Here is a 27,232-nt window from a genome sequence, read left to right as displayed (position 1 = left end):
TCAACGTCCCTTATGTCTTGTAAAGAATCAGCTATACCTCCTATTTCAGTGTCATCTGCAGATTTCAACACCAATCCCTCGGGCCAATATTCAAATCAGTGTTCCAACATTCAGTTCGATCATGAATGATCTGTCCATCAACTCATTTTACCAACCTTTTCTCTATATTCCTTGATCCTTTTATCTAACACTAACCCGTCGATCTTGAAAAATCCAATTTACTCCCAGCATCCACAGGCTGGGGGGAGGGGAAGAGGAGTTCCTGATTTCACCCCTGAATCGCCTGGCTCTACTTTTATTTCCTTGTGTCTACTCTATTGAATCCCTTCATCTATTTTATAAAGAAATAACCCCAGATCTGAAGTCCAACCTATTTGTTAATCCAGATTGTTGCCGCTCTCTAATTCCATACCCCCTAACCTTGTAATCTCTGGTCAAAGGCTTTCCTCAAGAAAAACCTGCATTTCCCTGTATCTACCATGTCTGTGGAGTATGATCAGCCCTTTTGAAATCCCTGCTGCATACTTCTATTCATCCTTTAAAAACTAAAACAGTCCCTACTGCAGATGTTAATTTAATTAACCTGTAAATGCAAGTTGTACCTATCCAGATTAGCTTTGTCTCGCATCCTTATTTCCAGGAGCTGGGGCATGTCCTATCATCTCTCTGGGTCCTTGAATATATCACATTCAGCCCTGACGCCATCTTTCCCTTGGTCTGTTGTATAGCTCTTGGCCACTTCATGATTCACCTCCTCTCAGCCATCCTGCTGCAGCAAAGTACATACTAAAGGCTTCAGCCCCTTAGAAATGGCAATCAAATCCTTTAATTATCTTACACACCTCAATTAAATCAACCTTTAATCATTTAGACTTGAGAAAAATAATCTGAGTTTACACACTTGTACTTATAGCTCCAGGAACCACTACCAAGAGGAATCCCTTGCTGAAATGAAGCACCTTTGTTCTGTGACTGTCACAGAATCTTGGGTTCAAGGTGTTTTACAATCCTGCAGTGTTCTGAAGCAGGAGAGGCTTCAGTCATCATTTCTCTTGTTGGTGAGGAAATGTCATTGTCCCTCAGGACCTGCTTAACTGTCTGATGTCTTGACCAGAGCTATCTTTTGGCTGCACTACAATTAACTGTGTGCACAGATCTGTCACAGGGAGCCACTTCCGACCAACCTGCACTGAACACTGTTAACCATCTTTTACTCTGTCAGCTGTGGTGAATGCACCACTCTTCGTCAAAAGGTCGTGGGTCAAGTCCCACTCCAGCTTCTTGAACCCATAATGTCGGCTGACACTCTAGCGTAGTACCGAGGGAGCGCCGTCTTTTGGATGAGATCTTCGGGCGCTTTCTGTCCCCTCAGGTGGATGTAGAAGATCCCATGGCGCTACTGGAAGAGCAGGGGAGTTCGCCCTAATGTCTGAGTTAATACTTAACCCTTAAACATTATTAAAACAGATTACAGTGATTACAGAAACATTATTAAAACAGAAAGCAGTGCTGCTTGTGGGATCTTGCTGTGTTCAAACTGGCTGCCACATTTTCGACTACACTGAAAAAGTACTTTATTGACTGTATTGCACTGTTGGACAACCTGAGATCATGAAAGGCGCTATAGAAATGCAAGTCTTTCTTTACTCTCGTGACCTTGGCAAGGCTGCAGGGTGTGCCCATTCCTCATTAAAGTGCATGAAAGGGTCAGCCGCAAACAGGATATCAGAGAAAAGAGGCGAGGTGGAGGAAAATGGGCTGGCAGCTCTGGAAATTCTTCACTCAGCAGAGGGATCAGCGATGTAATAGAGAGAAAGATGAAACAGATTCAATAGTAACTTTCGAAAGGGAATTGAAGAATTGTAAAAGAGCATTTCATAGCATGATACAGCACTGAAGGAGGCCATTAGGCCCACAGTGCTGGTTCTTATCAAAGAGCGATCCAATTAATTCCACTCACCTCTTTCCCCATAGTCCTGTAAAAATTTTTTCCTTCATTTATTTAACTTTCAAAAGGGAAAAAAGGTTTTCTTGAATCAGCTTTCACTGCCCTTTCAGATCAATAAATCACTGTGTAAAGGTATTTTGCAGGGAGTGGGTTGCTGGATAGCTCTTCCAAAGAGTCAGCACAGGTATGACAGGCCAAATGGCCTCCTCCTGTGTGGTATAATTCTACCCAGTGGAATTTTCCTCAGCCATTCATTTAGCTCTTTTACAACTAATGAACCAAAGCATATATCTACCACTCGAGTCTGATTCAGACAGAGAGAAAGGGGGAAAAATGACAGACAAGCAGAGAATGCAGCCCTTCCAATTACTGACCATGTTCCTCCTGCTACAAAACCTGGGACTAGAAGTTTACAGTAAAATCTAAGTGAATTGCATGCACAGAAAGATGATAACAGGGGCAAGCAACATTTTCACCCTATACACAACCCCGGGGAGGTCTCTCCACCCCGAGTCTTCACCAGAATCTTTAACCCCTTGCTTCTCACTGTGACAGTCCCATTACGTTCAGACATTAACAGCTCCTCCCTTAATCATCTCACAAGCTTCAGTTCCATTTAAATCAGTTCACTTCATGATCTAAGTTTCCAAATGATGGAGATAAATCAGACTGAAGGCGTGATCCTCTCCCCTCCCATTCCCCCAACACCATACACTCCACTCACTATCAGCGAGTGTTAGCACAAGCTCCCCACAGTTAAACCCCCAACACAGTCAGCAGGAGCTTGAATATCTCACACTGAGTTCGAACAAGAGTCCTCAGCCCAGGGAATGATCCAGGTCGTGGCAGCAGGAGAGGACAGAGGTCAGTGTCACAACACGTGTGATCTTTAATCTGAAACAGGCAGCACAAGAGGATTTCAGGCAGGAGGGACAGAGACTCAGACAGGAGTTGGCAGAGTGAGAGACTGTGTGCCAGGTTTCGATGATTTCTTTGGAGTTGAGCGTTGGCGACAGCTATAGGTTATAAGCAGTTCCAATATGGAGTAATATTCCCGGTCCTCTTGCAGGACCTCGATCTAACGCAGGAGTGAGAGAGAGATTGTGTGATGATCCCCTTGATCCCACAGCCCAGGGCCCCAGCCTCTTGTTTAAAGTGTTGTCAGGTTTCCCGATGTTTCTGTCTTCCCCTCACATGGGAAAGATGGGAGCCAGGGTCTCCTCAGTCAGCTGGCAGGAGCAGAGACTGGTGGAATTGGCAGGCTGAAGCAGGGTAGTCTGCAGCTCTCCCACACAGCTCGGTCTGTCGTGCAGAAAGCATCCACTCTCCTCGGTGCAGTCTTTGTCATCTTCGTGAATAAGGCAATGGCACACCTCGATCCCAGAGTCTCCAGTGAGGCGCCGGTGTCGCAAGCACGTCTCATCCTCCTCCTGCCTCTGCTCACTGTCAGAGCAGGACGGAGCCTCTCGCGATATGGCAACACTGACATCTTCAGCGGTGTGATCCAAGCTAGAGAGTGGGGGTCCTAGCTCAGGGTCACTTGGTGGGCTGAGGTTGCTGGATGTGCTGGGATCACTGGTGTCAGACACAGAGGTGCTGCTGGGAGAGCTGGAGCTGCAGGAACAGCTGCTACAGTTATTAAAGCTGAGTGAAGGTGTCAGCTCACTCCTCACCCCTTGGCATTGGACTGAAGTGTAGGATGGGGGAGGAGTGCTGGGCTGGGCAGACACCTCCTCATATGCAGGAAGCTTGAAAGAAGCCAGGAGCCCTAAGAACAGATATAAAACCATATGAGACAGGCACCAGTTAGGCATTAAATTACAGCTCGTCACTTTAGCACATATCCCTTAGGTAGACATAGACCATTCAGCCCATCATGCCTGTGCTGGCTCTGTGAAAGAGCAGTCCAATTAGTGCCACTTCCCTGCCTTTTTCCCCACAGCTCTGCAAATTTCTCCCCTTCATCTCATTCCTGCTTGTGTTACCCTTCAATCTATTTCCACTGCCCTTCCAACCAGTGCATTCCAGATCATAATAACTCACTACACAAACTGGAGTCAGTGGTCGGAGGGGAAGGGGGCTCGGACAGCGGGCACTCAGAGGGTTGTGAATCTTTGGAATTCTCTACCCCAGAGGGCTGTGGAAGCTCAGTCATTGAGTATGTTTAAAGCAGGGCGGCGCAGTGGTTAGCACCGCAGCCTCACAGCTCCAGCGACCCGGGTTCAATTCCGGGTACTGCCTGTGTGGAGTTTGCAAGTTCTCCCTGTTTCCTCCGGGTGCTCCGGTTTCCTCCCACATCCAAAGACTTGCAGGTTGATAGGTAAATTGGCCATTATATATTGCCCCTAGTGTAGGTAGGGAAATATAGGGACAGGTGGGGATGTGGTAGAAATATGGGATTAGTGTAGGATTAGTATAAATGGGTGGTTGATGGTCGGCACAGACTCGGTGGGCCGAAGGGCCTGTTTCAGTGCTGTATCTCTAAACTAAACTAAACAGAGATTGACAGATTTCTAAATACAAATGAAATGAAGGGATACAGGGATAGTGTGGGAAAAAGGCATTGAAGTGGATGATCAGCCATGATCGTACTGAATGGCGGGGGCTGGCTCGATGGGCTGAATGGCCGAATGCTGTTCCTACATCACGTGGGCCAAGGGCTTCGGGCAGCAGGCCCTCACGCGAGTTGAGGGGGAAGATGGGGCAGGGTGGAGGGAGCTGGGGGGTTCAGACAGTCTGTACTCACTCTGGTTGAGGGGTGAGCCAGGGTAGTTACAGGCTCCATGGTAAGCGATGAGGTTGATTTCCTGCTGGCGCTGCTGCTGTTGGATGCGGAGTTTCGCCCTGCGATGGCGATAAACACAACAGCAGCAGAAGAGGATGAGGAGACTCGACAGGAGCCAGAACCCTGTGAGGGGAGATGACAGATCAGTCAGCAGATGGACCCCCCCCGCACCTCCACTCCCCGTACCAAGAGAGGACACCCCACCCCCGCACAGACCCACAGCCCCTCCCCTCGTAGAGAGCGACACCCCTGCCCCACAGAGAGCGACATTCCACCCCCACCAGAGAGCGACACCACCTCCCCTCACAGAGCACGACATTCCCCCCCTCCCCGATAGTGCGACACGAACTCCCCTTGCAGAGAGACAGACAGACCCACCCACCGCAGAGCACACCACCCCACCTCCACCCACCGGACTGCATCGCTGTTCCCCCTCCCCCACCACATTGCCGTGCCTCCAATCCTCACCGTGCCTCCTCGCCCCCGCCTCACTGCATCACCGTGCCTCCTCGCCCCCCCTCACTGCATCACCGTGCCTCCTCGCCCCCCTCACTGCATCACCGTGCCTCCTCGCCCCCCCTCACTACATCACCGTGCCTCCTCGCCCCCCTCACTGCATCACCGTGCCTCCTCGCCCCCCCTCACTGCATCACCGTGCCTCCTCGCCCCCCCTCACTGCATCACCGTGCCTCCTCGCCCCCCTCACTGCATCACCGTGCCTCCTCGCCCCCCTCACTGCATCACCGTGCCTCCTCGCCCCCCCTCACTACATCACCGTGCCTCCTCGCCCCCCTCACTGCATCACCGTGCCTCCTCGCCCCCCCTCACTACATCACCGTGCCTCCTCGCCCCCCTCACTGCATCACCGTGCCTCCTCGCCCCCCTCACTGCATCACCGTGCCTCCTCGCCCCCCCTCACTACATCACCGTGCCTCCTCGCCCCCCTCACTGCATCACCGTGCCTCCTCGCCCCCCCTCACTACATCACCGTGCCTCCACACCCCCCCTCACTGCATCACCGTGCCCCCACACCCCCCCCCACTGCATCACCGTGCCTCCTCGCCCCCCCTCAGTGCATCACCGTGCCTCCTCGCCCCCCCTCACTGCATCACCGTGCCTCCTCGCCCCCCCTCACTACATCACCGTGCCTCCACACCCCCCCTCACTGCATCACCGTGCCTCCACACCCCCCCTCACTGCATCACCGTGCCTCCACACCCCTCACTGCATCACCGTGCCCCCACACCCCCCCTCACTGCATCACCGTGCCTCCACACCCCCCCTCACTGCATCACCGTGCCTCCACACCCCTCACTGCATCACCGTGCCCCCACACCCCCCCCTCACTGCATCACCGTGCCCCCACACCCCCCCTCACTGCATCACCGTGCCTCCACACCCCTCACTGCATCACCGTGCCCCCACACCCCCCCTCACTGCATCACCGTGCCCCCACACCCCCCCTCACTGCATCACCGTGCCCCCACACCCCCCCTCACTGCATCACCGTGCCCCCACACCACCCCCTCACTGCATCACCGTGCCCCCACACCCCCCCTCACTGCATCACCGTGCCCCCACACCCCCCCTCACTGCATCACCGAGCCTCCACACCCCTCACTGCATCACCGTGCCCCCACACCCCCCCTCACTGCATCACCGTGCTTCCACACCCCCCCTCACTGCATCACCGTGCCCCCACACCCCCCCTCACTGCATCACCGTGCCCCCACACCCCCCCCTCACTGCATCACCGTGCCCCCACACCCCCCCCTCACTGCATCACCGTGCCCCCACACCCCCCCTCACTGCATCACCGTGCCCCCACACCCCCCCCTTACTGCATCACCGTGCCTCCACACCCCCCCTCACTGCATCACCGTGCCTCCACACCCCTCACTGCATCACCGTGCCCCCACACCCCCCCCTCACTGCATCACCGTGCCCCCACACCCCCCCTCACTGCATCACCGTGCCTCCACACCCCTCACTGCATCACCGTGCCCCCACACCCCCCCTCACTGCATCACCGTGCCCCCACACCCCCCCTCACTGCATCACCGTGCCCCCACACCCCCCCTCACTGCATCACCGTGCCCCCACACCCCCCCTCACTGCATCACCGTGCCTCCACACCCCTCACTGCATCACCGTGCCCCCACACCCCCCCTCACTGCATCACCGTGCCCCCACACCCCCCCCTCACTGCATCACCGTGCCCCCACACCCCCCCTCACTGCATCACTGTGCCTCCTCGCCCCCCTCACTGCATCACCGTGCCTCTACATCCCCCCTCACTGCATCACCGTGCCTCCTCGCCCCCCTCACTGCATCACCGTGCCTCCTCGCCCCCCTCACTGCATCACCGTGCCCCCACACCCCCCCTCACTGCATCACCGTGCCTCCACACCCCCCCTCACTGCATCACCGTGCCCCCACACCCCCCCCTCACTGCATCACCGTGCCTCCTCGCCCCCCTCACTGCATCACCGTGCCTCTACATCCCCCCTCACTGCATCACCGTGCCCCCACACCCCCCCCTCACTGCATCACCGTGCCTTCTCGCCCCCCCTCACTGCATCACCGTGCCTCCTCGCCCCCCCTCACTGCATCACCGTGCCTCCTCGCCCCCCTCACTGCATCACCGTGCCTCCTCGCCCCCCTCACTGCATCACCGTGCCTCCTCGCCCCCCTCACTGCATCACCGTGCCTCCTCGCCCCCCCTCACTGCATCACCGTGCCTCCTCGCCCCCCTCACTGCATCACCGTGCCTCCTCGCCCCCCCTCAGTGCATCACCGTGCCTCCACACCCCCCCTCACTGCATCACCGTGCCTTCTCGCCCCCCCTCACTGCATCACCGTGCCTCCTCGCCCCCCCTCACTGCATCACCGTGCCTCCTCGCCCCCCTCACTGCATCACCGTGCCTCCTCGCCCCCCTCACTGCATCACCGTGCCTCCTCGCCCCCCTCACTGCATCACCGTGCCTCCACACCCCCCCTCACTGCATCACCGTGCCTCCACACCCCCCCTCACTGCATCACCGTGCCTCCAAGCCCCCCCTCAGTGCATCACCGTGCCTCCTCGCCCCCCCTCACTGCATCACCGTGCCTCCTCGCCCCCCTCACTGCATCACCGTGCCTCCAAGCCCCCCCTCACTGCATCACTGTGCCTCCTCGCCCCCCTCACTGCATCACCGTGCCTCCTCGCCCCCCTCACTGCATCACCGTGCCTCCTCGCCCCCCTCACTGCATCACCGTGCCTCCACACCCCTCACTGCATCACCGTGCCTCCACACCCCTCACTGCATCACCGTGCCTCCACACCCCCCCTCACTGCATCACCGTGCCTCCACACCCCCCCTCACTGCATCACCGTGCCTCCACACCCCCCTCACTGCATCACCGTGCCTCCACACCCCCCCTCACTGCATCACCGTGCCTCCACACCCCCCCTCACTGCATCACCGTGCCTTCTCGCCCCCCCTCACTGCATCACCGTGCCTCCTCGCCCCCCCTCACTGCATCACCGTGCCTCCTCGCCCCCCTCACTGCATCACCGTGCCTCCTCGCCCCCCCCTCACTGCATCACCGTGCCTCCTCGCCCCCCCTCACTGCATCACCGTGCCTCCTCGCCCCCCTCACTGCATCACCGTGCCTCCTCGCCCCCCCTCACTGCATCACCGTGCCTCCTCGCCCCCCTCACTGCATCACCGTGCCTCCTCGCCCCCCTCACTGCATCACCGTGCCTCCTCGCCCCCCTCACTGCATCACCGTGCCTCCACACCCCCCCTCACTGCATCACCGTGCCTCCTCGCCCCCCCTCACTGCATCACCGTGCCTCCTCGCCCCCCTCACTGCATCACCGTGCCTCCACACCCCTCACTGCATCACCGTGCCTCCACGCCCCCCCTCACTGCATCACTGTGCCTCCTCGCCCCCCTCACTGCATCACCGTGCCTCCAAGCCCCCCCTCACTGCATCACTGTGCCTCCTCGCCCCCCTCACTGCATCACCGTGCCTCCTCGCCCCCCTCACTGCATCACCGTGCCTCCACACCCCTCACTGCATCACCGTGCCTCCTCACCCACCTCACTGCATCACTGTGCCTCCACACCCCTCACTGCATCACCGTGCCTCTACACCCCTCACTGCATCACCATGCTTCCACATCCCCCCTAACTGCATCACCGTGCCTCCTCGCCCCCCCCCTCACTGCATCACCGTGCCTCCTCGCCCCCCTCACTGCATCACCGTGCCTCCACACCCCTCACTGCATCACCGTGCCTCTACACCCCTCACTGCATCACCGTGCCTCCACACCCCCCATCACTGCATCACCGTGCCTCCACACCCCCCCTCACGGCATCACCGTGCCTCCTCGCCCCCCCCCTCACTGCATCACCGTGCCTCCACACCCCCCCTCACTGCATCACCGTGCCTCCACACCCCCCCTCACTGCATCACCGTGCCTCCACACCCCCCATCACTGCATCACCGTGCCTCCACACCCCCCCTCACTGCATCACCGTGCCTCCACACCCCCCCTCACTGCATCACCGTGCCTCCACACCCCCCATCACTGCATCACCGTGCCTCCACACCCCCCCTCACGGCATCACCGTGCCTCCTCGCCCCCCCCCTCACTGCATCACCGTGCCTCCTCGCCCCCCTCACTGCATCACCGTGCCTCCACACCCCCCCTCACTGCATCACCGTGCCTCCTCGCCCCCCCCTCACTGCATCACAGTGCCTCCTCGCCCCCCCTCACTGCATCACCGTGCCTCCTCGCCCCCCATCACTGCATCACCGTGCCTCTACACCCCCCCTCACTGCATCACCGTGCCTCTACACCCCCCCTCACTGCATCACCGTGCCTCCTCGCCCCCCTCACTGCATCACCGTGCCTCCTCGCCCCCCTCACTGCATCACCGTGCCTCTACACCCCTCACTGCATCACCGTGCCTCATCGCCCCCCCCACTGCATCACCGTGCCTCCTCGCCCCCCCTCACTGCATCACCGTGCCTCCTCGCCCCCCTCACTGCATCACCATGCTTCCACATCCCCCCTAACTGCATCACCGTGCCTCCACACCCCCCTCACTGCATCACCGTGCCTCCACACCCCCCATCACTGCATCACCGTGCCTCCACACCCCCCCTCACGGCATCACCGTGCCTCCTCGCCCCCCCCCTCACTGCATCACCGTGCCTCCTCGCCCCCCTCACTGCATCACCGTGCCTCCTCGCCCCCCTCACTGCATCACCGTGCCTCCTCGCCCCCCCTCACTGCATCACCGTGCCTCCTCGCCCCCCCTCACTGCATCACCGTGCCTCCTCGCCCCCCATCACTGCATCACCGTGCCTCTACACCCCCCCTCACTGCATCACCGTGCCTCTACACCCCCCCTCACTGCATCACCGTGCCTCCTCGCCCCCCTCACTGCATCACCGTGCCTCTACACCCCTCACTGCATCACCGTGCCTCCTCGCCCCCCTCACTGCATCACCGTGCCTCCTCGCCCCCCTCACTGCATCACCGTGCCTCATCGCCCCCCCCACTGCATCACCGTGCCTCTACACCCCCCCTCACTGCATCACCGTGCCTCCACGCTCCCCTCACTGCATCACCATGCCTCCACACCCCTCACTGCATCACCGTGCCTCATCGCCCCCCCCACTGCATCACCGTGCCTCCACACCCCCCCTCACTGCATTACCGTGCCTCTACACCCCTCACTGCATCACCGTGCCTCCTCGCCCCCCTCACTGCATCACCGTGCCCCCACACCCCCCCTCACTGCATCACCGTGCCTCCACGCCCCCCTCACTGCACCACCGTGCCTCCACGCCCCCCCCCTCACTGCATCACCGTGCCTCCACGCCCCCCTCACTGCATCACCGTGCCCCCACACCCCCCCTCACTGCATCACCGTGCCTCCACGCCCCCCCTCACTGCATCACAGTGCCTCTACATCCCTCACTGTATCACCGTGCCTCTGCACCCCTCACTGCATCACCGTGCCTCCTCGCCCCCCTCACTATATCACCGTGCCTCCCCGCTCCCCCCCCCTCACTGCATCACTGCGCATTCTCCCTGTACTGCCGCAGCGTCTCAACACTCCTTACACTGTGTTTCCCTGATATAACCCTCGCCTGATTCACTGATATTGTCAGTAATACCAGGCACAGCTCGTTTACTCACACCACAGCTCGTAAAAGTAGGTGCAGCAGCCAGTCTCCCCGCAGTTACTGATCCCAGGGCACGATGCCCCCACCTATATTCAAAGAGAAAGAGAAGAACATAATCACTCGTAGAGCACTCCAAATCCCCGTAACACTGCCCCAACATGGAAACACACCGGGAGACACTGACTGACAAAACAAAGCTACAGTACCTGGGGATCTAGACCCTGCTCACACCTCCACAATGGGGTCAGCTCCTCCAGCCTCGGTGTTGTCCCCTCGCTGCGGTCAGGACCTCTCCGCTCCCTGTGTGTAGACACTGAGAAAGATCCAGTCCCTCCCTGAGCTCCGTCGGGTCCTGCTACTCCTCTAGTATCCTATCCTTGGCAACACTTCTTGTGAACCTAGGCAGCACTGCAGGCTATTTGACCATGGGAACAGTACCAAACTGACCTGTCCAATGGGCAGACAGACATTTCTCAACATGGCTCGCTGTGCAGCACTCTTACCTTAGAGCCAAGTGGTCGTGGGTTCAGATCCTATTCCAGGCTGACATTCCAGTGTAGTACTGAGGGAGTGCTGTGCCCTCTCAGGTGGATATAAAGACTCCATGGCATTATTCTGAAGAGCAGGGGAGTTGTCCCTGGTGTACTGGGACATTATTCTGAAGAGCAGGGGAGTTGTCCCTGGTGTACTGGGACATTATTCTGAAGAGCAGGGGAGTTGTCCCTGGTGTACTGGGACATTATTCTGAAGAGCAGGGGAGTTGTCCATGGTGTACTGGGACATTATTCTGAAGAGCAGGGGAGTTGTCCCTGGTGTACTGGGACATTATTCTGAAGAGCAGGGGAGTTGTCCCTGGTGTACTGGGACATTATTCTGAAGAGCAGGGGAGTTGTCCCTGGTGTACTGGGACATTATTCTGAAGAGCAGGGGAGTTGTCCCTGGTGTACTGGGACATTATTCTGAAGAGCAGGGGAGTTGTCCATGGTGTACTGGGACATTATTCAGAAGAGCAGGGGAGTTGTCCCTGGTGTACTGGGACATTATTCTGAAGAGCAGGGGAATTGTCCATGGTGTACTGGGACATTATTCTGAAGAGCAGGGGAGTTGTCCCTGGTGTACTGGGACATTATTCTGAAGAGCAGGGGAATTGTCCATGGTGTACTGGGACATTATTCTGAAGAGCAGGGGAGTTGTCCCTGGTGTACTGGGACATTATTCTGAAGAGCAGGGGAGTTGTCCCTGGTGTACTGGGACATTATTCTGAAGAGCAGGGGAATTGTCCCTGGTGTACTGGGACATTATTCTGAAGAGCAGGGGAATTGTCCCTGGTGTACTGGGACATTATTCTGAAGAGCAGGGGAGTTGTCCCTGGTGTACTGGGACATTATTCTGAAGAGCAGGGGAGTTGTCCATGGTGTACTGGGACATTATTCTGAAGAGCAGGGGAGTTGTCCCTGGTGTACTGGGACATTATTCTGAAGAGCAGGGGAGTTGTCCCTGGTGTACTGGGACATTATTCTGAAGAGCAGGGGAGTTGTCCCTGGTGTACTGGGACATTATTCTGAAGAGCAGGGGAGTTGTCCCTGGTGTACTGGGACATTATTCTGAAGAGCAGGGGAGTTGTCCATGGTGTACTGGGACATTATTCTGAAGAGCAGGGGAGTTGTCCCTGGTGTACTGGGACATTATTCTGAAGAGCAGGGGAATTGTCCATGGTGTACTGGGACATTATTCTGAAGAGCAGGGGAGTTGTCCCTGGTGTACTGGGACATTATTCAGAAGAGCAGGGGAGTTGTCCCTGGTGTACTGGGACATTATTCTGAAGAGCAGGGGAATTGTCCATGGTGTACTGGGACATTATTCTGAAGAGCAGGGGAGTTGTCCCTGGTGTACTGGGACATTATTCTGAAGAGCAGGGGAATTGTCCATGGTGTACTGGGACATTATTCTGAAGAGCAGGGGAGTTGTCCCTGGTGTACTGGGACATTATTCTGAAGAGCAGGGGAGTTGTCCCTGGTGTACTGGGACATTATTCTGAAGAGCAGGGGAATTGTCCCTGGTGTACTGGGACATTATTCTGAAGAGCAGGGGAGTTGTCCCTGGTGTACTGGGACATTACTCTGAAGAGCAGGGGAATTGTCCATGGTGTACTGGGACATTATTCTGAAGAGCAGGGGAGTTGTCCCTGGTGTACTGGGACATTATTCTGAAGAGCAGGGGAGTTGTCCCTGGTGTACTGGGACATTATTCTGAAGAGCAGGGGAATTGTCCCTGGTGTACTGGGACATTATTCTGAAGAGCAGGGGAGTTGTCCCTGGTGTACTGGGACATTATTCAGAAGAGCAGGGGAGTTGTCCCTGGTGTACTGGGACATTATTCTGAAGAGCAGGGGAATTGTCCATGGTGTACTGGGACATTATTCTGAAGAGCAGGGGAGTTGTCCCTGGTGTACTGGGACATTATTCTGAAGAGCAGGGGAATTGTCCATGGTGTACTGGGACATTATTCTGAAGAGCAGGGGAGTTGTCCCTGGTGTACTGGGACATTACTCTGAAGAGCAGGGGAATTGTCCATGGTGTACTGGGACATTATTCTGAAGAGCAGGGGAGTTGTCCCTGGTGTACTGGGACATTATTCTGAAGAGCAGGGGAGTTGTCCCTGGTGTACTGGGACATTATTCTGAAGAGCAGGGGAGTTGTCCCTGGTGTACTGGGACATTATTCTGAAGAGCAGGGGAATTGTCCATGGTGTACTGGGACATTATTCTGAAGAGCAGGGGAGTTGTCCCTGGTGTACTGGGACATTACTCTGAAGAGCAGGGGAATTGTCCATGGTGTACTGGGACATTATTCAGAAGAGCAGGTGAGTTGTCCCTGGTGTAGTTTAGTTTAGTTTAGAGATACAGCACTGCAACAGGCCCTTCGGCCCACAGAGTCTGTGCTGACCATCAACCACCCATTTATACTAATCCCATATTCCTACCACATCCCCACCTGCCCCTATATTTCCCTACCACCTACCTACACTAGGGGCAATTGCTAATGGCCAATTTACCTATCAATCTGCAAGCCTTTGGCATATGGGAGGAAACCGGAGCACCCGGAGGAAACCCACGCAGACACAGGGAGAACTTGCAAACTCCACACAGGCAGTACCCAGAATTGAACCCGGGTCGCTGGAGCTGTGAGGCTGCGGTGCTAACCACTGCGCCGCTCTTCAGAATAATGTCCCAGTACACCAGGGACAACTCCCCTGCTCTTCAGAATAATGTCCCAGTACATTATTTATCCCTCAAACCAACATCACTCAAACAGATTATCCTGTCATTATCATATTACTGTTTGTGGGATCTTGATTTTTGCAAATTGGCAATGTTTCCGACATTACAACAGTGACTAAACTTCAAATGTACTTCATCTGGGGTGTCTTGAGGTTGTGAAAGGCGTGGTAGAATTACAAGTCTTGACCAGATACCGGATCTCTGGCTGATTGCCAGTGCCTCTCGACCAAGGGGTGCTCAAGCTAACTGAAGCCCCCCAAAATATCTTGCTAAAATCTCAGCTAACTGCAAACTCAGCACCTTTGGTCTGTGGAGCTCAATTCAGGAGCATAAGAACAGGAAGAGGCCATTCAGCCCATTGAGCCTGTTCCGCCTTCATTGAAATATCCAGATACCGGATCTCTGGCTAATCTGCATCTTAATATGCTTACCCTTGGCTAGCAAAAATCTAACAATGTCAGATTTAAAATCATTAATTGAGCCCCCAGCATCTACTGCTTTTTGGGAGAGTTCCACACTTGTATGACCCTTTGCATGAAGAAGTATTTTCTACCTTCCCTCCTGAATAACCTACCTCTGATTTAAGGTTATGTCCCAGACTCCCTCACCAATGAAAAAGGTTTCTCTCTATAGAAAAATACAGCATAGAAGGCCATTCAGCCAATTATGCCTGTGCTGTGTCTTTGAAAGAGCTGTCCAGCTTCGTTCCACACCCCAAGTTTTCCCCCATAACCCTGTAAGCCCTCTTCAAATACATGTCCTACTGAGTTTTAATAATTCCAATCGAATCTGATTCCACCAACTTTTCAGGTACCCTCTCCAGGGTCTCGGCATCCTTCCTGAAATGTGGCACCCAGAATCAGACACAACACTTCAGCTGAGGCCGAATCAGCTAAATAAAATTTTAGCATGACTTACCTTGTTTTTGTCTTTCAATGTTCCCATTTACAAAGCTAAATATCCCATATACTTTCTTAACTGCCCGATTAACTTGCCCTGCCACCTTCAAAGATTTGAGAATATGCACCATCACGATCCTTGCACCCCCTCAAAATGGTATTATTTCAATTACACTGCCTTCATTTTGTTTCGCCCAAAGTGCACCACGTCACAGATCCACGTTAAATTGAATGTGCCATCTGTCTGTCTATGTCCTGCTGATGGCTGCTACCATCCTACACACTATTGACCAAGCTTTGTATAATCCGCAAACTTTGAAATTGTACTCCCTATACTCAAGTCCAGGTCATTTATGTTTGAAAGTAATGGTCCCAACACCGACCCTTGTGCCCACTGTATACTCCTCTCCAGTTAGGAAAAAAAAATCTGTTCACCGCTACTTTCTGCCTCCTATCCCTTGGCCAATTTCATACCCAAGTTATCACTGTCCCTTTAATACCATTGGCTTCTATATTCCAAATACATCTGTTATGCAGTACTTTATCAAATGTACATTTGAAGTTTCATGGCCTTCATCAGCCCTCTCTGTTACTTCAAATTACTCAATCAAGTTAATCAGACTCAATCTGCCTTTAGCTATTCTAGGATGGCTCTTTCATACTAACCCATGCTTCTCCAAGTGAAAATGTGTGTTTTCCTCCACAATGGTCTCTAGTAGATTTCCCACCACTGACAAGACAGCTTGGCCTGCAGTTACCATGTTTATCCCTTTCCCCGTTTTTTGAACATGGCTGTAACATTTACAATTCTCCAGTCCTCTGGCACCACTCCCATATCCAAGCAGGATTGAAGAGAAGTCAGAGCTTCTCCATCCCAGCTTTACTCAGCAGCCAAGAACGCATCCCATGTGGAGCAAGTGACTTGTTATCTTTGAGTGATGCCAACCTACTTCACAGAATTATTGTAACTGAGAGCACAAAAGGAGGCTATTTGGCCCATTGTCTCTCTGTTGGCTGTTTTAAAGCACAGTCGTGCTTGATCCCACATCCCTGTTTTTTGTCTGCAACACTGCAAGTTCCTCATCCTCAAATACCTGTTCAATTCCCTTTTAAATTTAAAATTAAGCTTCCACCACCTTTTCAGGTAGTGCATTCCAGATCCCAACAACTCTGAGTGAAAACATTTCTTCTCATCTCCCCTCTAGAACTTGTGCCAATGATTTTAAATCTATAATCTCTGGTTATTGATCCACTTGGCAGATGGAACTGCTTTTCTCTATCAAAATCACATATCATCTTGAATATATTAGATCTCTCATTTTTTTCTGTTACAAGGAGAACATTCCCAACTTCTCCTCATAACTGAAGTCCCTCAATCCTGGTAACGTCCTGGTAAACATCCTTTCTAAGGTCCTTACATCTTGTGAGCGTGGTGTACAGAACTGTCCACAATACTCCAGCTAAGACCTAACCAGTAACTAATGATCTCTCTGCTTTTATATTCTATGTCTCTATTTATAATGCCAAATCACCCATTTGCTTTTTAACCACCTTATCAACTTGCTATATCACCTTTAAAGATTTGTGTACATGAACACCATAGGTCTCCTTTTTTATCTTATCCTATTAAAATCTCTACTGCAACAATTTTATCCTCCTCTTTTGTGAAGACAGATGCCAAGTATACATTCAGTACCTCAGTCATAACCTCTACCTCCACGAGCTTTCCTTTTTTGTTCCTAACTGGTCCCACCCTTCCTTTAGCTATCCTTTTACTTTTTGTATGTTTATGGGTGCGGTAGCATAGTGGTTATGCTACTGGACTCATATCCAAACAAATTATCCAGAGACATGAGTTCAAATCCCACAATGGCAGCTGGAGAATTTAAATTCAGTTAATTAAATAAATCTGAATAAAAATACAATATCAATAATGATAACCGTGATTCACTAATGTCCCTTAGGGAAGGAAATCTGCTGTCCTTATCTGCTCTGGTCTATATGACTCCAGACCCACAGCAATATGGTTGACTCTTAACTGTGTAAAACAAAAATAAGGATAAAAATGACGGACTGTCCAGCATCGACCTAGGCACCAGCAACGACAAAGGCACACCCTGCCCAGGAAATTGCCTTCCATTGAATCCGGACCCCATGCCGTGTTATGGCATCAGGCCAAACATTGGCAAAGAAACCCCCTGCTGATTACCATCTACCACCCTCCCTCAGCTGAAGAATCAGTACTCCTCCATCTTCAGCACCACTTGGTTGAGGCACTGAGGGCAGTAAGGGCTCAGAATGTAATCTGGGAGGGGGACTTCAATAACTTTCATGGGATGTGGGCGTCACTGACAAGGCCAGCCTTGCCCATCCCTAATACCCATGAGAAGGTGGTGGTGAGCTGCCTTCTTAAACTGCTGCAGTCCATCTGGTGCAGGTACAGCCACAGTGTTGTTAGGAAGGGAGTTCCAGAATTTTGATCCAGTGACAGTGAAAGAACGGCAATATATTTCCAAGTCAGGATGGTGTGTGACTTGGAGGGGAACTTGCAGGTGGTAAAGCGAGAGTTCACTGAGAGCGGCAGAGAACAGCGGGAGCTGAGCAGGGCATAAAGAGCCCAAGAGAGAGAACGAGAGTTTACTGAGAGCAGTGGGAAACAGAGCGCGTAGCAGGGCATAAAAAGCCCAGAAGAGACAGCAAGACTTCAGAGTGTAGTGGGAAACAGAGCATGGAGCAGGGCATAAAGAGCCCAGGGGAGAGAGCGAGCGTTCACTGAGAGTGGTGGGAAACAGAGCGCGAAGCAGCGAATAAAGAGCCCAGGGGAGAGAGAGAGAGAGCGAGAGTTTACTGAGAGTGGCGGGAAACAGAGCATGGAGCGGGGCATAAAGAGCCCAGGGGAGAAAGCGAGACTTCACTGAGAGTGGCGGGAAACAGCAAGAGCTGAGCGGGTCTATCCACAGCCGCTGTCAGTCTGTAGGTTCAGAGCCCACATTTGGAAAGAAAAATCAAGTTGCAGCATCACATGGAAGCAGATAGGTGACTGGCTGGTGAGTATTTCCTATTTATCTTATCTAAACTAGGGAATTAACTGGTGACTCCTATCTTTTTATTCAAAGTAAGGTTTGTAACTACTAAGTAAGGTGCATAAGGTATATGTGGGGTTTATCAGTATTAATAAGGTTTATTACTAGTAGTAAGATTTATTTGTATGGTAAAGGTTTCTTAGCAGTAGTAAGGTTTATTAGCAGCAGCAAGATTAACAAGTAACAGATAGAGGAATGGCAGCGCTGCTCCAACCTCTGCAGTGCACATCCTGTGCTATGTGGGAATTCCAGGACACTTCTTGTGTCCTGGATAAGCACAGGAAGCTTTGTCAGTTGCAGCAGCTCGAGCTCCAGGTTTCAGAACTTGAGCAGCAGCTGGTGTCACTGTGGCCTACTCATGAGGATGACAGCTTCGTGGATAGCACGTTTATAGATGTGGTCACCCCACCACTTAAGAGTATGCAGGAAGAGAGGGAATGCGTGACCGCCAGACAGTCAAGAAGAAACAGGCAGGTAGTGCAGGAATCCCGAGTACATCTCGCTCTGTAACCTGGGAGGTGGGGGTATTCAGTTCTGAATACTGAGGAAAGTGACAGTTCATCTGGAGAGTGCAGCCAGAACCAAGGCCATGGCACCATGGCTAGTTCAGCTTCACAAAGGGGCACAAAGAATACTGGAAGACGATAGCGATTGGTGATTCGATAGTCGGGGGAACAGAGTCGTTTCTGTGGCTGCAGAGCCGAATCCAGGATGGTGTGTTGCCTCCTGGTGCCAGCGTCAAGGATATCACTGAACGGCTGCACAGCACCGAGCGGGAGGGTGAGCAGTCCTAGTACCAACGACATAGGTAGGAAGAGGGATGTGGTTCTGCAGAAAGATAGTGAGATAGGTAAGAAATTAGCAAGCAGGACCTCAAAAGTAGTAATCTCCGGTTTACTCCCAGTACCATGCACAAGTGAGTATAGAAATAGGAAGATAGCGCAGGATGAATGCGTGGCTGGAAAGATGTTGCAGGAGGGAGGGATTTAGATTCCTGGGATTCTGAGACCAGTTCTTGAGAAGGTGGGCCCTGTACAGGCCGGATGCGTTGCACCTGAATAGAGCTGGGACAAAGTTCCTTGCGGGGCTATTTGCTAGTGCTATTGGGGAAGAGTTAAAACTAACTTGGCAGGGGTGTGGGAACCAGGAGCAAATATCAGAGAGGAATACCAAGGTACACAGAATACTGGGAGAGATAGATAGCACTGGAGTAGGGAATTGTAAGTTATTAGGTGGGGGTCACAGTAAGGAAGAAAGTAATAAAGTCTAAATCAGGGATAATGTGCATATATGTGAATACACGGAGTGTGGTTAATAAGATTGATGAGGTACAGGCACAGATTGCCAGGTGGAAATATGATCTTGTGGCTATAACAGAGACCTGGCTCAAAGGAGGGCAGGACTGGGTGTTAAATATTCCTGGATACGAGGTGTTCAGGAAAGACAGAAAAGGGAAAGAGGGAAGAGTGGCAGTATTGATTGAGAGCATTGCGGTGCAGGAGAGAGAGGATGTCCCAGAGGGATCAAGGACAGAATCTATTTGGCTGGAGCTAAGGAACAAAAAAGTGCTTGTAGTCGTCTATAGGCCACTAACTGGTGGAAAGGATAAAGAGGAACAAATTTGCAAGGAAATTAGAGAGACATGCAAGAATTATAGAGCAGTTATAATGGGTTACAATTTTATGTCTCCAAATATAAACTGGGAATAGGAACATGAGTAGGCCATTCAGCCCATCAAGCCCACTCCGGCATTCAATACAATCATGGCTGATCATTTACTTTAATGCCCTTTTCCCACTATCCCTTTATGTCATTGGTATTTAGAAATCTGTCAATCTCTGCGTTAAACATGCTGAATGACTGAGCTTTCACAGCCCTCTGGGTAGAGAATGCCAAAGATTCACAACCCTCTGAGTAAAGACATTTCTCATCTCTGTCCTAAGTGGCTTCCCCCTTATTTTGAAATTGCGTTCCCTGGTTCTAGACTCCCCAACCAGGGGAAGCATTTTACCTGCATCGACCCTGTCTATCCCTTTAAGTATTCTGTAGGTTTCAATGAGATCACCTCTCATTCTTCGAAACTCTAGTTTCCCCAGTCGCACTTGTCTAGGACAGTCCTGCCATCCTGGGAAAAAGTCTGGTGAACCTTCGTTGCACTCCCTCTATGGCAATAATATCCTTCCTAAGGTAAGGAGACCAAAACTGCACACAGCACTCCAGGTGCGGTCTAACCAAGGTTCCATACAATTGAAGCAAGACTTCACTACTCCTGTACTCAAATCCTCTTGCGATAAAGGCTAACATACCATTAGCCTTCCTAATTGCTTTCTGCACATGCATGTGGCGGCACAGTGGTTAACACCGCAGCCTCACAGCTCCAGCGACCCGCGTTCGGTTCTGGGTACTGCCTGTGCGGAGTTTGAAAGTTCTCCCTGTGACCGCGTGGGTTTCCGCCGGTTGCTCCGGTTTCCTCCCACAGCCAAAGACTTGCAGGTTGATAGGTAAATTGGCCATTGTAAATTGCCCCTAGTGTAGGTAGGTGGTAGGAGAATGGTGGGGATTTGGTAGGGAATATGGGATTAATGTAGGATTAGCATAAATGGGTGGTTGTTGGTAGGCACAGACTCGATGGGCCGAAGGGCCTGTTTCAGTGCTACATCTCTCTATGACTCTATGTTAGCTTTCAGTGACGTATTGACAAGGAGACCCAGGTCCCTTTGTACATCTACACTTTCTAATCTCTTACCATTTAAGAAATACACTGCACATGTATTCCTCCTACCAAAGTGGATAACCTCACATTTTTCCACATTATATTCCATCTGCCATGTTCTTACCCACTCACTAAGTCTGCCCAAATCCCCTTGAAGCTGCTTTGCATGTTCCTCACAACACGCATTCCCATCTAGTTTTGCATCTTCCACTAACTTGGAAATATTACATTTGGTCCCCACATCCAAATCATTGATATATATTGTGAACAGCTGGGGCCCAAGCACTGATCCCTGCGGTACCTCACTAGTCACAGCCTGCCAACATGAGAATGACCGGTTTATTCCTACTCTCTGTTTTCTGCCTGTTAACAATCCTTAATCCGTGCTAGTATATTACCTCCTATCCCATGTGATTTGACTTTGCAAGCCAACCTCCTGTGGGGGACTTTATCAAAAGCCTTCTGAAAATCCAAGTATACATAGAAACATAGAAAATAGGAGCAGGAGTAGGCCACTCGGCCCTTCGTGGCTGATCATCCCACTCAGTAACCTGTTCCCGCTTTCACCCCATACCCTTTGATCCCTTTAGACCCAAGAGCTATATCTAACTCCTTCTTGAAAACATACAATGTTTTGGCCTCAACTGCTTTCTGTAGTAGTGAATTCCACAGACGCATCACTCCCTGGGTGAAGACATTTCTCCTCCTCTCAGTCCTGAAAGGTTTACCCCGTATCCTTAGACTATGACCCCTGGTTCTGGACTCCCCCACCATCGGGAACATCCTTCCTGCATCTACCCTGTCAAGTCCTGTTAGAATTTTATAGGTTTCTATGAGATTCCCCCCTCACTCTTCTGAACTCCAGCGAATATAATCCTAACCGACTCAATCTCTCCTCATACGTCAGTCCCGCCATCCCAGGAATCAGTCTGGTAAACCTTCGCTGCACTCCCTCTATAGCAAGAACATCCTTCCTCAGATAAGGAGACCAAAACTGCACATAATATTCCAGGTGTGGCCTCACCAAGGTCCTGTATAATTGCAGCAAGACATCCCTGCTCCTGTACTCGAATCCTCTCGCTATGAAGGCCAACATACTATTGGCCTTTTTTACCACCTGTTGCACCTGTATGCTTACCTGCAGCGACCTGTGTATGAGAATATCCAGGTCTTGCTGCATATTCCCCTCTCTCAGTTTATAGCCTTTCAGATAATAATCTGCCTTCCTGTTTTTGCTACCAAAGTGGATAACCTCACATTTATCCACATTATACTGCATCTGCCATGCAATAGTCCACTCACTCAACTTTTCCAAATCACTGTTGGGACCCTTGCTTTTCCTGATATATATTAATGACCTAGACCTTGGTGTACAGGGCATAATTACAAAGTTTGTAGATGATACAAAACTTGGAACAATTGAGAACTGTGAGGAGGTTAGTGTAGAACTTCAGAAGGACATGGACAAGTTGGCGGAACTGGTTGGCAGGTGAAGTTCAATGTGGAGAAATGTGAAGTGATGCATTTTTGTCAGAAGAACATGGAGACACAATATAACAAAGCGCACAATTCTAAAGGGGGGTGCAAGAGCAGAGGGACCTAGGTGTGTATGTGCATAAGTCATTGAAGGTGGCAGGTGAGAGAGCAGTTAATAAAACACACAGTATCCTGCGCTTTATTATTGGGGCATAGAGTACAGAGTGAGGAGGTTATGTTAAACTTGTATAAGACACTAGTTTGGCCTCAGCTGGAGCACTGCGTCCAGTTCTGGGCACCACACTTTAGGAAATATGTGAAGTTATTGGAGAGAGTACAGAAAAGATTCACGAGAATGATTCCAGGGATGAGGAAATTCAGGTATGAAGACAGACTGGAGAAGTTGGGACTGTTTTCCTTGGAGGAAAGGGCTGAGAGAAGATTTGATAGAGGTATTCAAAATCATGAGGGGTCTGGATGGCGTATACAGGGAAAAACTGTTCCAACACTTAAAAGGATTGAGAATGAGAAGGCACAGATTTAAAGTAATTAGCAAAAGAAGCAAAAGCTACATGAAGAAAAACTTCTTCAGGCAGCGAGTGGTTAGGATCTGGAATGCACTGCCTGAGAAAGTGGTGGAGGCACGTTCCATTGAGGCATTCAAGAGGGAATTAAACGGTTTATTAAACAGTTTTCTGAAAAGGAAGAATGTGCAGGGTTATGGGGAGAAGGTGGGTGAGTGGCACTCGGTGAATTTCTCATTCGAATGGCCTCCTTCTGTGCTGTAACGATTCTGTGGTATCACAATGCGTCTGCTGCCCTTGTCCTTATAAGTGGAAGGGGTCACGGGTTTCGAAGGAGGCTTGGTGAGTTGCTGCAGTGCATCTTGTAGATGGTACACACGCTGCCACTGTGCGTCGGTGGTGGAGGGAGTGAATGTTTGTAGATGGGGTACCAATCAAGCAGGATGCTTTGCCCTGGATGGTGTTGAGCTTCTTGAGTGTTGTTGGAGCTGCACCCATCCAGGCAAATGGAGAGTATTCCATCACACTCCTGACTTGTGCCTTGCAGATCGTGGACAGACTTTGGGGAGTCAGAAGGTGAATTACTCACCGCAGAATTCAGTCTCTGACCCGCTCTTGTAGCCACAGTATGTATGTGGCTGATCGAATGGTAACTTCCAGCATGTTGATAGTGGGGGATTAAGCAACAGTACTGCCGTTAAACGTCAAGGAGAGATGGTTAGATTCTCTTATTGGAGATGGTCATTGCCTGGCACTTGTGTGGTGTGAATATTACTTGCCACTTATCAGCCAAAGCCTGGATGTTGTCCTGGTCTTGCTGCATATGGACATGGACTACTTCATATCTGAGCAGTTTCAAATGGCACTGAACATCGTATAATCATCACCAAATATCCCCACTTCTGACCTTTTGATAGTGGAAAGGTCACTGATGAAGCAGCTGAAGATGGTTGGGCCTGGGACACGACCCTGAGGAACTCCTGCAGTGATGTTCTGGGACTGAAATGATTGACCTCCAACAACTACAACCATCTTCCTTTGAGCTAGGTTAGACTCTAACCAGCAGGGAGTTTTCTCCCTAATTCCCATTGACTCCCATTCCAGTTTTGCTCGGGCTCCTTGATGCCACACTCGGTCAAATGCTGCCTTGATGTCAAAGGCAGTCACTCTCACCTCACCTCTTGAGTTCAGCTTTTTTGTCCATGTTTGAACCCAGGCTGTAATGAGGTCAGGAGCTGAGTGGTCCTGGCGGAACCCAAACTGAGCGTCACTGAGCAGGTTATTGCTAAGCAAGTGCCGTTTGATGGCACTGTTGATGACACCTTCCATCACTTTACTGATCATTGAGAGTAGGCTGATGGGCGGTAATTGGCCGGTTTGGATTTGTCCTGCATTTTGTGTACAGGACATACCTGGGCAATTTTCCACATTGCTGGGTAGATGCCAGTGTTGTAGCTGTACTGGAACCGCTTGGCCAGGGGCGCGGCAAGTTCTGGAGCACAGGTCTTCAGTACTATTGCCGGAATATTGTCAGGGCCCATAGCCTTTGTAGTATCCAGTGCCTTCAGTCACTACTTGATATCACGCGGAGTGAATTAAATTGGCTGAAGTCTGGCATCTGTGATGCTGGGGACTGCAGGAGGAGGCCGAGATGGATCATCAACTTCAGCCTTATCTTTCACACTGATGTGCTGGGCTCCCCCATCATTGAGGATGGGGATATTTGTGGAGCCTCCTCTTGTTAATTACTATTCAGGAATGTATGTGAGCTGTGATCAACAATATTAATGCATCTTAAAGCGAGGATGCTGCCATTGAATTAAATGTTGCGCACCATTAAAACTCACCGCCCCACCCCCGAGTGACTGTTGCCCGGCCCATCCGGCTCTACCTGCTGGGTGTACGGAGCTGCCCGTGGACCCGGGACCCTGTCAGCCGCGATCAGGTTGTGCGGTGGGAGCCCAGGGCCTCGCTGGGATTCCGGCCGCAACCGCGGCCCCGCCGATTCAGTCCGCCCGCCGTCCATCGCCTCAGCGCCGCCCGCAGCCGCTGCTGTCCGCCATTACAGTCCCTGAGCAGAGAGGCGGGACCGCCAGGCCAAACCCCGCCCATTTCGGCTGACAGACAGGCGGCTCAGCCACTCACCTCGCAGCATTCCGTCATCCAGGTCACATGAACCAGTTGAGCGGCACATCACCTGTGACTGACGGGGAAATTAACCAATCAAGTATCACATTCCCCAAAGGATGGAGGATTTACGGCCAATCAGAAATGTAGTTCATTAGATTGATGTGATCAACAACCAATAGTGAATAAGCTTGCTTCGCCTAAGGGCAAAATTAACCAATCAGTAACAGCAGCCCTGAGTTTTTTCTTTTACTTAGTCTGATCTCTCATTGGCGGAAGAACTCGTGTTTTTATTGGTCAGAGCCTTGACAACAGTGGCCAATGATGTAATGCTGCTCAGCCAATTGGGGGAGAGGGAATTCTCATAAGCACAGAAAGAGGCCAAAATAAAAGCAAAATACTGCAGCTGCTAAAAATCTGAAATAAAAACAGAAAGTGCTGGAAATACTCAGCAGGTCAGGCAGCATCTGGGCAGTGACAAACAGAGTTAACGTTTCAGGTCATTGACCCTTCATCAGAACTGGCAAAGGTTAGAAAAGAATTAGGTTTGAAGCAAGTGAAGGGGACGGGGTTGGGGGAGAGAACAAAGGAGGAGTGTGTGATGGGGCAGAGGGCAGGGGAGATTAAATAACAAAGCTAAAATAAAAGCAAAATACTGCAGATGCTGGAAATCTGAAATAAAAACAAGAAATGCTGGAATCACTCAGCAGGTCTGGCAGCATCTGTGGAAAGAGAAGCAGAGTTAAAGTTTCGGGTCAGTGACCCTTCATCGGAACTGGTCACTGACCCGAAACGTTAACTCTGCTTCTCTTTCCACAGATGCTGCCAGACCTGCTGAGTGATGCCAGCATTTCTTGTTTTTATAACAAAGCTGTCCTGGGACAAAGACAAAGAGAGTGTTAATGCTCGTGGTGAAAGACAAAGCATTCATCCAGAGAGAGCGTTAATGGCAGAGTAATGAGCAGCTCTGTCAAAAAGCGCAACATGAAAAACAGGCACATGTTCAAAAAATAAAATAATTTTTAAAATTAAATATATTTTTTTAAAAAACAATGCCATACATGCTCTGAAATGGTTGAACTTAATGTTCAGTCCGGAAGGCTGTGCAATGCCCAATCAAAAGATCAGGTTCTGCTCTTTGAGCTTGCGTTGATGGTCACTGGAAAATTGCAGCAAGCCCAGGACAGAGATGTGGGCATGACAGCGGTGGTGGGGCAGGAAGTGGGGCGTGTTGAAATGCCAAGCAACCAGAAGCTCGGGGTCATGTTTTCGAAGTGAGCGGAGGTGTTCCACAAAGTGGTCACCCGATCTATGGTGAAGATCATGTCCATGGCGCGTCTTGATGGACGGAATCCACATTGTGATTCCGGTAAGAGCTATTCAGCCACGGGGAGGAAGCGGTTGAGAAGGACTATTGCGATTACCTTCCCTGTGGCGGACGGCAGGGATAGTTACCACAGTCGGTCTTGTCGCCTTTTTAGAAGATGGTAATATTTACCCTTCAATTAACACCAAACCTTGGCAGAAATCTTTGCATCCTCACTGGCTACAGGTGAGGTCCCAGAGGACTGGAGAATAGCCAATGTTGTTCCTTTGTTTAAGAAGGGTGGTAAGGATAATCCAGGAAATTATAGGCCGGTGAGCTTTACGTCAGTGGTAGGAAAACTATGAGAGAGGGTTATTCGGGACAGGATTTACTCCCATTTGGAAACAAACGAACTTATTAGCGAGAGACAGCATGGTTTTGTGAAGGGGAGGTCGTGTCTTACTAATTTGATTGAGTTTTTTGAGGAAGTGACGAAGATGATTGATGAAGGAAGGGCGGTGGATGTTATCTATATGGACTTTAGTAAAGCCTTTGACAAGGTCCCGCATGGCAGACTGGTACAAAAGGTGAAGTCACACGGGATCAGAGGTGAGCTGGCAAGATGGATACAGAACTGGCTCGGTCATAGAAGACAGAGAGTATCAGTGGATGGGTGTTTTTCTGAATGGAGGGATGTGACTAGTGGTGTTCCGCGGGGATCAGTGCTGGGACCTTTGCTGTTTGTAGTATATACAAATGATTTTTTGTTTTAGAGATACAGCACTGAAACAGGCCCTTCGGCCCACCGAGTCTGTGCCGACTATCAACCACCCATTTATACTAATCCTATACTAATTCCATATTCCTACCACATCCCCATCAGTCCCTATATTTCCCTACCA

At 51.5% G+C, this 27,232-nt stretch overlaps 1 protein-coding gene across 2 annotated transcripts; it reads right to left on the bottom strand.

Annotated features, from left to right (window-relative positions):
• Positions 1–807: 807 nt before the first annotated feature.
• Positions 808–24,983, bottom strand: LOC137367217 (WW domain-binding protein 1-like). 2 transcript variants are annotated; one of them, XM_068028626.1, is made up of 4 exons: positions 24,789–24,983; positions 10,936–11,008; positions 4,695–4,856; positions 808–3,716 (listed from the first exon to the last, which is right to left on the bottom strand). In XM_068028626.1, the coding sequence occupies exons 1-4, from the start codon at positions 24,921–24,923 to the stop codon at positions 3,139–3,141; spliced, it is 948 nt and encodes a 315-aa protein (XP_067884727.1). In that variant the 5' UTR covers positions 24,924–24,983; the 3' UTR covers positions 808–3,138. The 2 variants fall into 2 exon arrangements, with proteins under 2 accessions (XP_067884727.1, XP_067884728.1); XM_068028627.1 differs by lacking the exon at positions 4,695–4,856.
• Between the last annotated feature and the right edge of the window lie 2,249 nt (positions 24,984–27,232).

Source organism: Heterodontus francisci, chromosome 1, assembly GCF_036365525.1.
Source record: "Heterodontus francisci isolate sHetFra1 chromosome 1, sHetFra1.hap1, whole genome shotgun sequence".
In the NCBI taxonomy this organism is placed as follows: Eukaryota; Metazoa; Chordata; class Chondrichthyes; order Heterodontiformes; family Heterodontidae; genus Heterodontus; species Heterodontus francisci.
Note: the sequence above shows the minus strand (reverse complement) of the source record. Positions and strands in the feature narration are given on the sequence as shown.